Raw genomic sequence first — 12,835 nt, 5'->3', positions numbered from 1 at the left:
GTATCCCCAGACCTTTGGGAGGTACAGGCAGGAGGATCGCTCGAGCCCAGGAGTTCAAGACCAGCCTGGGTAACTTGGTGAGACCCCCTCTCTACAAATTTTTTTTTTTTTTTGAGACGGAGTTTCACTCATGTTACCCAGGCTGGAGTGCAATGGTGCGATCTCGGCTCACTGCAACCTCCGCCTCCCGGGTTCAGGCAATTCTCCTGCCTCAGCCTCCTGAGTAGCTGGGATTACAGGCACACACCACCATGCCCAGCTAATTTTTTGTATTTTTAGTAGAGACGGGGTTTCACCGTGTTGACCAGGATGGTCTCGATCTCTTGACCTCGTGATCCACCCGCCTCAGCCTCCCAAAGTGCTGGGATTACAGGCTTGAGCCACCGCGCCCGGCCTACAAAAATTTTTTTAAAAATTAGCGAGGCATGGTGGTGCATGCCTGTAGTCCAAACTACTGGGGAGACTGACCTGGGAGGGGTAACTGAGCCCAGTAGTTTGAGGCTGCAGTGAGCTATGATTGTGCCACCTGCACTCCAGTCTGGACAACAGAGCAAGACTTTGTGTCAAAAAGAAATAAATAACAATTTTTTAAAAAAGGCACCAATTCATACTATAACTAAAGCTAGGATTAAACAGATTTGTTGTGTTACTGCCAGTTAGTAAACTTCTGAGTTTAAGGCCTTGTCTGACACATATTTTGTGTCACCAGCACCTAGCACAGTACCTGGAATATAGCACCTAAAACATAGCAAATTCCTAATAAATGTTCATAAATTCATAAAGACTCATTTTTAATCCTTACATATAAACTGGGCTAGTTTCTTCATATGTAATCCAGGAAAAATTCAGAAAAATAAATAGTTTGCTTTAACAAACATTATAGAACTTTAAAAACAGTTAAGAAAAATAAACGAGGAAAAAAATCAGTGACAGGGAGAAAGACTTGGGAAAAACCTCCATAAATAAAACATGCTTTATGGAAAAATGATCCCATGCAAAAGACAACTACCAACATATTCACCATCTGTGTAAGAACTATGCCCCACCCAATTCCAAAAGAACATGAGGTGACTCAGTGTTCAAGGCACAATAAGATTATTGAGAGTAAAAGAAGATAGTCTACTTGAAGAAAGGTGCAATGGGTACTCCCAGCTATTACAGTAGTACAGGGCCCAACAGCCCAGCAATAATTTTGGCTGTGAGTTTTCTGGTAGCTACAGCAAGAACAGAACTATACTGCATTACACAGTAGCTTTCTTTTTCTGATTTCACAAGCTTAGATCTGAATACATCACTGCTTTCACCCCTTATTATGTCCAAACTCTTTCTTAAAAGCATAATAGTATTCACACCCAAGTCCTCACACCGTATAGATCAGAACTGCCCTGAGGGCGTGCGCCAGCCATCTAGAAGGAGCACTTCTACTCCTCACCCCGGGGGACCTGGGCTGGGGTCTAGTGGGACCACTTCCATTCCTTACTACTGGGCCCAGAGTAAGTCACAAGCTCAGTGCAGCCTCCTGCCAGGTGGAGGAGTTACAACCCTATCAGAACTTTCATGGAGTTCCCTCCAGATGAGACAGCTCAGAAATCCACCTTTGCAACCAGCCTCTACAAGGCTGCTCACAAGGCTCTGATGCTTCCAACCCACAGAACATGCCCATGATTTCCACCTCATGCACTCTGTATTTTGCTGTTGCCACTCAACATAAGGCCATGCCCTTGGATAGTAATAGCAGCCCTTCCCTAACGTGTCCGTAAGTGTGTAACACACCCCCTTACTTACCATCAAGCCCTCCCTGCTCCTTTTTTCTAGGGCCATTGCCACAGCCCACCTTCCAGATGCCTGTTCTAACTACTCTGAGAAGAGTGTAAATATGAAGACAGGATGACTTCTTACACTTTTGTTGGCACAATACTCTGCATATAGTGGGTCCTGAGATCTTTAAATGAAAAAATAAAATTCCTCTGAGACAGAATTGTCATGAAAACTGAAAAAGATAATGACTTGCCAAACCATAACAAAATGCAAGAAACCACAAAAGACTACAATGTAATGTATTATATAATACACGATAAAAAGATGCTCTAATAGAATGTACCTAACAAGAAACAAACCAATCCATAAGCTAAACTACTCAAACATATGTAATGATTATATACTGACACCTTGAATCAGAGTCAAGAGTTTGGAATAACTCACAGAAAAACAGACTTAGGTTTTTTATATTTTTGAAGCATGATTTCTACTGTTATGCAATTAAAATTGTATTTGTTTAAGCCAACATAGCATAGTGTCAGTGCTTAAAGTAATACTACAGGCTGGATGTGGTGGCTCACACCTGTAATCAGAGCACTTTGGAGGTCCTGAGATGGGAGAACTGCTTGAGCCCAGGAACTTGAGACCAGCCTGGGCAACATAGCAAGACCTTGGCTCTACTATAAGTATTAAAAATATTCAAATAGATTTATAAAATTAAAAAATAATGTAATACTAGAGCTGGGTACAAAGGCTCACACCTGTAGTCCCAGCTGAAGCAGGAGGCTGAAGCAGGAGGATCCCTCGAGCCCAGGAGTTCGAGGCCAACCTGGGTAACACAATGAGACTCCAGCTCAGAAAATAAATAAATAAATAAAGTAGTATCAGTTTAAATTAAAAAATATTTACCTAGTTTGTTTTATTCATATACCTAACACTTTCATTAAAGATCCCTTAAAATGTAAATGCTCCCAAACTTAAGTTAGAACAATATTCCTTAAAAATTTTTTACCGTTTTAGCTAGAATTATGTAAGCAAAGGTATAACTCACTTTGCACTATAACCGTCTCCCTTTTCATCCATTATTAAACACAAAGTCTATATTTTTTTAACAGTGCTATTGAGATGTAATTCACATACTAGTCAATTCACTCACTTAAAGCATAAAATTTAATGGCTTTTAGTAAATTCACACTGTCTACTTCAAGGTTAAAAGCTGTGACCAATGTGGAAATCCTGAAAACCTACAGAAAAGATCACAGGTTCATTAGGTCTAACAACAACACTATTTCATAACTGATCTTCACAGAATGGAGACTTATATTTATGAATAAGTACTTATAAAATAGTTTATGTTTCAAGTGCATATATTCATATAAATATTTCAGTCCTAGCTCTATATCCTCCCATCTTTAAATGCAGAATGAAGATAACATTCATCTTAAATAGAAGGGTTACTGAATCCACCACATACAGGCTGATGGATGCATATATCCTGAATTTAAATCTATTTTGTAGCTGAAACTAAAAACCAGATATTTACTGCTTTACTTGTAACCATCTTGGGGCATTAAGGTTCTAACTGAATGAAGCACTGAGACCACAGAACTGAAGCAACGCAACGGTCACATCTTTTCCCCTTTGTGATGCAGCCGCAGTGTGGGTGTAAACAAGAAACCCACAGCAGCATCTCCATCTGAAACACAGGGCAGCATCTATGATGAAGACTCTGGCATTTCCTCAAACCACATGATCACTCTGGGATTCAGGTGCTAAAGTAGCACTCGTTTAAAATAGCTAAATTGTGGCTCCTGAATTAGCTGTGCCAACTATTTTCAGTTACAAGTCTTCACAACATTTTATTAAAGTATTAAGTCAATGATTAACACTGAGAATAAAAAATAAATATTTGCCCTTTCTTTACATGAGACCACAGTGCAGTATTTTCTTTTATTCATTTGGTTCTTAGACTATTTTGGCTAGAGTTGAATTCTTCTGAACTTCCCAGAAAGGTAAGGGGAAGAAAGCTCTCCCCAGAGAAAGTTTGTATACCAAAGTACAGAACCACATAACCAAGGAAACTAATATGCTTTAATTCTCAATAATCCAAGTATGAGGGTAATAAAAGACCAACTGTCAGAACAGTTAAGTAGTAGTATCCATGACAGGTTTGGGTATTTACTTGCAGCCACAGAATCAGCATTTATTGGCAACAGTAAAGGAGAATAGAGTCAGACATTATCCTACCAAGATCTAATATTTTAAAATAAGTAAAAACAGCAATGATAAATTGCCCTTATTTATCCCTATAAAAACGATTCAAGAATCTTCTGCATAGCCCTGAGCATGGTGGCATGCACATGTAATCCCAGCTACTTAGGAGGCTCACATAGGAGGACTGCTTGAGCCCAAGAGTTCAAGACCAGCCTGGGGAATACAACGAGAACCTCCTCTCTTTAAAAAAAAAAAAAAAAAAAAAAAAGACTGGGTGGCTCACATCTGTAATCCCAACACTTTGGGAATCCAAGGCTGTGGATCACCTGAGGTCAGGAGTTCAAGAACAGCCTGGCCAACATGGCGAAACCCTGTCTCTACTAAAAACACAAAAATTAGCTAGGCATGGTGACAGGCACCTGCAATCCCAGCTACTTGGGAAGCTGAGGCAGGAGAATCGCTTGAATCCGTGAGCCGAGATCATGCCACTACACTCCAGCCTGAGTGACAGAGTGAGACTCAGTCTTGAAAATAAACTAAAAATAAGTAAGAAAAAAAATCTTCTCTTCCTTCACCCAGAGTAGTCTAATTGTCCAGGGCCCATTAACACAGGGTAGACACTTAACAAAAAGCCTTGTCCTCAATTCATCCAGCCTGCCAGGCCTTTCCCCTCAATGGCTGGAACATAACTGTTTATGGGAAAACAAGTGAAGAATAATCATACTGTTTATATTAAAGCTGTAGGACCAAACTCCTACAGAATTATCACAGTTAAGTGAGTGCCATTTTTCATATCCTAATAGTCTCAATAAAAAACAGTATATAATTTTTCTCAAAGTATTAATACTCTATCTCATTTCCATATCCAGCATAAGTTTTTACTCAGAAAAAAAAGAAGAAAAGCTGTCAGTGACTATATCCAAAGGTGAGGTTAGGAAATTAGTATCTCATTAATTCATGCTTTCCTGTGTTTCCACTCTGCTATGAATTCACAGTTGGCAACGACACACTATGAAAATGAGTACAGGCCGGGCGCGGTGGCTCAAGCCTGTAATCCCAGCACTTTGGGAGGCCGAGGCGGGCGGATCACGAGGTCAAGAGATCGAGACCATCCTGGTCAACATGGTGAAACCCCGTCTCTACTAAAAATACAAAAAATTAGCTGGGCATGGTGGTGCGTGCCTGTAATCCCAGCTACTCAGGAGCCTGAGGCAGGAGAATTGCCTGAACCCAGGAGGCGGAGGTTGCGGTGAGCCGAGATCGCGCCATTGCACTATAGCCTGGGTAACATGAGTGAAACTTCGTCTCTCAAAAAAAAAAAAAAAAAAAAAAAAGAAAATGAGTACAGTCTTTGGGATGTACAAACACATCCCGTTCAAGGCAAAACACCAGCCCAGAGTTCAGAAACCCCAAGAATCTATGTATGTACAGTAAAAATCAAAGTACCAGTAAAATTGGCCAGGCATAGTGGCTCACACTTGTAATCCCAGCCCTTTAGAAAATCTAAGTGGGAAGATCCCTTGAGGCCAAAAGCTTGAGATCAGCCTGGACAACACAGTAAGAACTCACCTTTAGAAAAATGAAAGCAGCTGGGCACAGTGGCTCATGCCTATAATCCTAGCACTTTCGGAGGCCAAGGCGAGCAGATCACAATGTCAGGAGTTCGAGACCAGTCTGGCCAATATGGCAAAACCCTGTCTCTACTAAAAATACAAAAATTAGCAGCGCATGGTGGCTCATGCCTGTGCCTGTAATCCCAGCTACTCAGGAGGCTGAGGCAGGAGATTCACTTGAACTCAGGAGGGATGTTGTGGTGAGCCAAGATCGTGCCATTGCACTCCAGCCTGGGCAACAAGAGTGAAATGCTGTATCCAAAAAAAAAAAAAAAGAAAGAAAGAAAGAAAAATGAAAACAAAAAACAAACCCAAAGTGCAAGTAATATTGAAACCTTAACTTTTCTTATTCATGGTTTCTTCTATCATTGATGTGCTTTGGCCACCCCCACAACCCCTGCAGCACAGCACAATTTCAAGCACACTTCAAGACCATGCCACCTGCTGGTTTTATTAATAAAGTATATTACATTTTTAATAAATATAATAAAATATATAGTATAACTTAAAATAAAAATATATTTATGATTTATCAGTTGCAGTCATACACACATGGCTTTTTTTTTTTTTGAGACTAAGTCTCACTCTGTCACCTAGGCTGGAGTGCAGCGGCAAGATCTCGGCTCACTGCAACTTTTGCCTCCCAGGTTCAAGCGATTCTCCTGCAAGTGACTCTCCTGCCTCAGCCTCCCAAGTAGCTGGGACTACAGGCCACACACCTCCATGCCCAACCAATTTAAAAGATATTTTAAAAACCTCTCTAAAACTCTGAACATAATCACTGTCAAGTTTCACGTGAATCCTTCAAGAATTGTCTTAAGCAACATAGGCACGTTGAAGTCTACACATGTGTGGTATGAGCTCAGGTACAAATTTGGAATAAACAAGAAAAACATTCTGGAGAAAACACAAATTTTTGGCAGGGCGTGATGGCTCATGCCTGTAATCGAACTTTGGGAGGCCGAGGCGGTGGATCACAAGGTCAAGAGATTGAGGCCATCCTGGCCAACATGGTGAAACCCCATCTCTAATAAAAATACAAAAATTAGGTAGGCGTGGTGGTACATGCCTGTAGTCCCACCTACTCAGGAGGCTGAAGCAGGTTAATCACTTGAACCTGGGAGGCAGAGGCTGCAGTGAGCTGAGATCATGCCATTGTACTCCAGCCTGGGCAACAAGAAAATATAAATTCTTCATGAGATGAACATTATGATTCATCAGTTGCAGTCACACAGATAAAAAAACTCGAGAAGATTCTGTGGCTAAATTACTTTTGTAATTAAAATCCCATTGCTTGCAATGTGAAGCTGTGACGCCAAGTCATGGCTAGGAATTAGGGAATGACAAGAAAAAAAATATGAAGTCAACTCTTCGTGTCTGTAGTCCACAAATACATGAGGTAGAGAACTGCCGGAGTTAAAAATAAAATAATACTATGATTTTCAGTTCTTCCATAGGGCAGCAACTGCATCTGTTAATTTATCATGAGAAAACAGTCTATTTCACAAAGTTTTTTTTTGAGACGGAGTCTTGCTCTGTCGCCAGGCACCAGGCTGGAGTGCAGTGGCGCAATCTCGGCTCACTGCAACCTCCGTCTCGTGGGTTCAAGCAATTCTCCTGCCTCAGCCTGCCGAGTAGCTGGGACGACAGGCGCGTGCCACCACGCCACGCTAATTTTTGTATTTTTCAGTAGAGACAGGGTTTCACCATGTTGGCCAGGAAGGTTTTGATCTCTTGACCTCGTGATCTGCCCGCCGCGGCCTCCCAAAGTGCTGGAATTACAAGCGTGAGCCACCGCGCCCGGCCCACAAAGATTTTTTACAAGCAAATTTGATATTAGCCAATAAACCAAGTATCTATGAAAATCAGCATCATCACTTCCTGCAAATTTCAGCACTGATTACGCTGCTGTTTTGGTAATGGATGGTAATGGACTCCGTTTTTAGCTACTTTCAAATATTATGTATCTGAGTGTAATATAGACACAAAACGCCACTTTAATTAAAAATCCTTTTGCATTTGCAAAGTGCACCTCTTCTATTCTTGGTTTTTCCCACCTTGGCTCCTCAAACTTCCTGTTTTCCACAGGCCCCTTGGGTTTTTCTTGCTGCTAAAAGCTGTACCACGCCAGTTACTTTGGTTCTCGAAATACTACTATCCCACATGCTCACCACGCATTGGCGGAATTGTAAATTCCCAACCCCTTATTGTTAACATTCTTACTCCAATTGGAATCTGTTGTCACAAAGCAGCATCTACTATCTTCTTGTCTTGGGCACGCCTCCTTTCTAATTCTTGTTTTGCCACTGTGTCATGCCTCACTTCTCATGTGTCTCCTGACTGGAAACACGGGCCTTTTCTCCTCTAAAGGAAAATGATGACCCTTCCGAAACCCATTGCTGGCCACCTTAGCCCCAAAGTTTACATTAAGCCTAATGGAAGCATCATTAAAATCCCATTGCTTGCAATGTGAAGCTGTGACGCCAAGTCATGGCTAGGAATTAGGGAATGACAAGAAAAAAAATATGAAGCCAACTCTTCGTGTCTGTAGTCCACAAATACATGAGGTAGAGAACTGCCGGAGTTAAAAATAAAATAATACTATGACTCTTCCAAAGCTTCCTGCCACACACACACACACACACACACAGATTCACGCTGGATTCGGGTCGACCCTGTATAAAAATGCTCAGTCTCACAATTACATTTGCAAAAAAGTGAAACAATCTTTCAATTATGTATTATCTCCACCTCTTTCGTGAGTCACTCACTGCCCATGAACTGCGTCAGAAACAAACATGACATGAGTGAGTTTTCTCTGGCTAGAAGAAAAAGTTAACTTCTCCCCCACCAGCTGTCATTACATTTTATTACAACAGAAGAAAAAGCTGAAGCCACAGGAGCATGTCCAGGCTCGCAGAGTGTTGGGAACCGGCACGAGAATCGCCCTGGGCGCTCCGAGAGCCGAACTGACGCTCAGGACCCTAAGGAGACCCCGTGGAAGAAGCCAAGAGAGAGCGCGCGCTCTGGGCAGGGTCGCGGCCCTTGAAGATGGGGCGCCATGCCTGGTACCTGCCGCGGGGTCCGCAGGCCGGGAGAGGGAAGAGGGCTTTGTGAGGATGGGTCTCCGGGAAGATGCGCGGGACGGCGAGGGGATGCCTCGCGAGGGCAGACGCGCGCCCGGACCCGGAGCCTGGGCAGGCGGGGAGGCAACTCGGACCGCGGGAGGGCACCAAGCGCTCAGGACTCGGGCGGGAGCGGCGGGCGACAGTCCCAGGCGGACAGATTCGCAGGGAGGGGGTCGGGGGCCGCGGAGTGGCTGCGGTCTGCGCTCACCCAGGCGGGCAGGTCCCGGGTAGTGGAGCGCCTGCACCAACAGGCTGGGAGTCGGGGCCGGGGCCGGGGCCGGGGCGGGGCGGGGTCCGCACACTCACCCAGGCTGGCAGGTCGCGGGAAGGGGCCCGAGGGCCGGGGCTGGAATGGGGTGTGCATTCGCCCAGGCGGCAGGGGAGCGCCTGCCTGCACCGGGGTGGGTGGGGAATAGGGGCCCCGGACTGGGCCGGGGTCTACACCCACCCAGGCGGGCAGGTCGCCGGGAGGGGAGCGCCTGCCAGGATGAGGGGGATCGCGGCCCCGGGCTGGGGTCAGGGGTCAGGGGTCAGGGCGGGCCGGGATCTGCACTCACCCAGGCGGGCAGGTCGCAGGCGCGCACCCCCAGGCGCACGGCGCGCTCCTCGTCCTCCAGCAGCGCCAGCGCGCGGCACAGGCGCAGGGCCTTGAGGCCGCGGCTGCGGCGGCACCAGGCGAGCAGCGCGAGCGCCAGCAGCACCCAGCTGAAGCTGAGCCCCAGGTAGCCCAGCGCGTACACCGGCAGCAGCAGCGCGAAGCTCCGCGCCAGCTGCGCCAGCAGCGCGGGCAGCTCCACGCTTAGCACGCCCCCGGGGTTCTCAGGCGCCGCGCGGCCCCCAGCCCCATCGGCACCCGCCTCCGGGCCCTCGCCCCGGGCGCCGCTCATCGCCCCGCCGTGCCGCGCCGCCCTCCCGGCCGAGGCAGGCTGGGTGCTCGCGCGGACACCAGGCGGCTCAGCTCCGCGCCAGCGCCCCTCTGAGGGGACGCGGCTCCGCCGCACGCCCGCCTCCGCCCGGGACGGCGACGTCATCACGCGGGGCGGGCGCGGCGTAGGCATGGGGCTGGGCACGCCACCGGGAGTGGGCGGGGTCTGTGTGACGTCACCGCGCGAGGCGGGCCGTGGGCCGGGCCGACGACTACTGGAGTGGGCGGGGCGCGGTTTATCGGCGCGCGGCCGCCCGGGGCGGGGAGAGGCGGGCGTCGCCTCCGAGACCCACGGGGCACTCGCCCCACTCCCCGGTGGCCTCGGGGAGTTCTGGCTCTGGGTCGCGCCCCGTCTTGGGACTCCCGAGGCGGCTCCCGGGTGTGTGGCTCCGCTCTCCAAAGCTCGGGAAGTTGCCGTCGTCAAACCCAAAGGTCGACCGCCTCTGGGAGCAGCTGGCAGGCGTGAGGGTGGGCACGGCAGGGGGCGCGGTGCGCGGCCGCTGAGCGCGGCCGGGGTGGCGGGGGGATGAGAGGCCGGCGGCCCCGTTTGCGGTAACTCCCCGGCCGCGAGGACCGGTGACGAGGGCCCCACCCGCCGGAGGCGGACGGGCGTTGTTGGCGGAGTCTCCGGTGTTTTCGGGGAGAGGTTGCGTAGTTTGTGTGCAGGGCTGCGGCTCTCGCAGAGTCTCGCGGGATGTTACCAGGCGTTCGGCGGGAGTTCTGCCGCCGTGGCCCTCCCTGCCCTGCTCGTCAGGGCTTTGAACCGTGAGCCTGGCCGCTCTCACGCAGTTCCGTTGGCACTTGAGATGCCTTGAATCACAAAAGCCCTCCCTGAGGGGTTCTGGTAGAGCCGGGCAAAGGCCACCGCAGGCGCGCGGGAGGCGCCGTTGACCCTCGGGACCGCCACCCCGGGCACCACGCGGCTTTGCCAAGCGCGTGAACATGGTGGCCAGCTGTAAATAGTTGTTTCAGATGACCGATGGAGGGCTTGCCTGTGATTTCTTTCTGAGATCATTTTTTAGTTAACTCGGAAACACAACTAATCGATCACTTTATTTTCCAGTGAATTCAATCGAGTTAATTGTATTTGTTTTATAGTCTTTTCAAGGAAACTTCAAGCCAAACAGTGCAAAGAACATCCTACTTGACTGTTTTTGATCATGTTCAGTGAATTCCAAGGAAATCTTTAGTGAATTTGTAACAAAGTAGGGCATTGGCGAGTACTGAATGAATAAACAAACGCCCCGAAGCAGGGTCACCTTTACTCTCTCTCCTGGTTCCTGTGTCTGCATAATTTTGTATGCATATGTATGTGGAGATTATGTCACATATGTAAAACACTCAACTCCAGGCAAGGGCAGTAAACCCCAAGCAAGGGATGGGAGTGATTTCCCTTTTCTTAACTCTTCGCAGTCCCTGGTTTGCCACAGCACCAAATTATGTTGATTGTGAATATGCAACCGGTTGATGCTGCTAACACCACCTTTCATTCAAAACTAAGTCTCAACACAAGAGCGAGTAATTGCCTTGTTGACACAGAAAGGAAACGTGAGCCCTTTTGCAACTTTCCTCTACTAGAAAGTTGTAGGATCATATCCTACAGAGACTTGCGTAAATATAAGCCACGTAAAAAATCCTGTACCATGAGCCATCCAGTGGTTGACCCAACAATGTAAACTAGATTGAAGAGAAGTTCCCATATTGCCTGCCAGTCAGCCCCCAGTGTCTTCAGCTTCCCTCTGAGCCTGGGGCTTCCGGCCCCTCCCTGTGGTTAATGCCTGCAGAAAGCAGAGCCTAAGTAAGGCCCTGCAGCAGCTCAGTCTCATAAGTGTCAGTCTAACTGTCGGTCCTGCTTGGCTCTCAGATTTTTGCTAATATTATACCCCTCAGCCTCTTGTGACCTTTCATGACCCCTCCATCCTTTCATTCTTGTAGACAAGAAAGTCTGTAGACAAGAAAAAGTGCTGCTTTCTCTGGAGTGTCATTCTGAGTGTCCCCGTGCACAACTGCAAAGTTCCAGTCTTCCTGGTTTCAGAGGAAAGTGCTACCTTCTGCTTAGGTTCAACTCTTCCTGCTTTTGGATCCTCACCAATACCTTAAATACATCTCATTGTGGAGTGTGGGAGAACATGCTCTGCACCGCTTCGTTTTGGAGCCTATACCAGCACATTAAATATAATGGGGACAGTGAAAGCCAGGTTTCTTGCTGTTGGAGAAGGTAAAAACATGGAAGAGGGAAGGCTAAGAAGAACACTGAAGTATTGGATTGGAACTGGAATTGTTAATGTGAACTCATTTTTTAAATTATGTATATATAGGCCAGGTGTGGTGGCTCACACCTGTAATCCAAGCACTTTGGAGGCCAAGGTGGGTGGATCACCTGAGGTAGGGAGTTCAAGACCAGCCTGACCAACATGGTGAAACTATAAAAAAATTTAAAAAATTATGCATATATAGATATAGTTTCATGTGTATGCACATGTGTGTAGATATATGTGCATATAAACACATTTTCTAGTTAGATATAGTGAACTCCAAGTTTCTCTTCTAAGATTCAGTATGTCAATATGTTCTCTCTCATTAATTCTTCATTTTAAAGTTTAACTTCCTTGTAGTTTCAGTAAACAACCTTTTCCACCAGTTCTAATCAGTAGTTCACATCAGTTCCCCGATCCCATGCTCTGTCCTGATTCATTCCAGTCACCTGCTCTGGTTGTCTGTTCTGACCCATTCCCTAACTGTCCTTCCTGCCAAACTACGTACCTGTAGGGCTGAGGGCCTCACAGGGTTGTGGGGTGAGCCTTATGCTGTGCTGAGGCACAGGATCTGAGAAATAAAGAGACAGGACACAGAAGTACAAAGAAAATGCAACTGGGCTGGGGGGGGGGAGGCGGGGCACACCACCTATGAGTGGAGTCAGGCGAGGCCCAGAATGTCCAGAAGCATGAGTATTTATTGTGTATAGGCTGGGGGCAGGGTAGTGAGTGAAATCATCTTTAAGGATGGTGATAGTGTCGTGAGCAATAAAACATGGGGTCCACCCCCGTTAGGTCACCTACGCCAGGAGGTGGACAGTGCGCAGCAAGGGGCCCATTCCCATGAAGACAAGGGCCGTGTGCAATAAGGGGCCCACCCCCATTAGGTCACCGAGGTTTGAAGGTGGGCCATGTGCAGTGAAGGTGCAGTGTGCAATACTT

At 47.2% G+C, this 12,835-nt stretch overlaps 1 protein-coding gene across 5 annotated transcripts in view; it reads right to left on the bottom strand.

Annotated features, from left to right (window-relative positions):
* ESYT2 (extended synaptotagmin 2) overlaps positions 1-9,705 on the bottom strand; it is a 101,051-nt gene extending 91,346 nt beyond the window's left edge. For all 5 annotated transcript variants that reach the window (XM_032244863.1, XM_032244865.1, XM_032244864.1 and 2 more), the window contains exon 1: positions 9,271-9,705. In XM_032244863.1, coding sequence (XP_032100754.1) covers positions 9,271-9,600 — 330 coding nt within the window. In that variant the 5' untranslated portion in view covers positions 9,601-9,705. The remainder of the gene's footprint in view (positions 1-9,270) is intronic.
* Between the last annotated feature and the right edge of the window lie 3,130 nt (positions 9,706-12,835).

This window comes from Sapajus apella, unplaced genomic scaffold (genome assembly GCF_009761245.1).
Source record: "Sapajus apella isolate SASKATOON/1434 unplaced genomic scaffold, GSC_monkey_1.0 scaffold56, whole genome shotgun sequence".
NCBI classification, from domain to species: domain Eukaryota; kingdom Metazoa; phylum Chordata; class Mammalia; order Primates; family Cebidae; genus Sapajus; species Sapajus apella.
The sequence above is the reverse complement of the archived record's forward strand: the minus strand, read 5'-3'. Positions and strand labels throughout refer to the sequence as shown.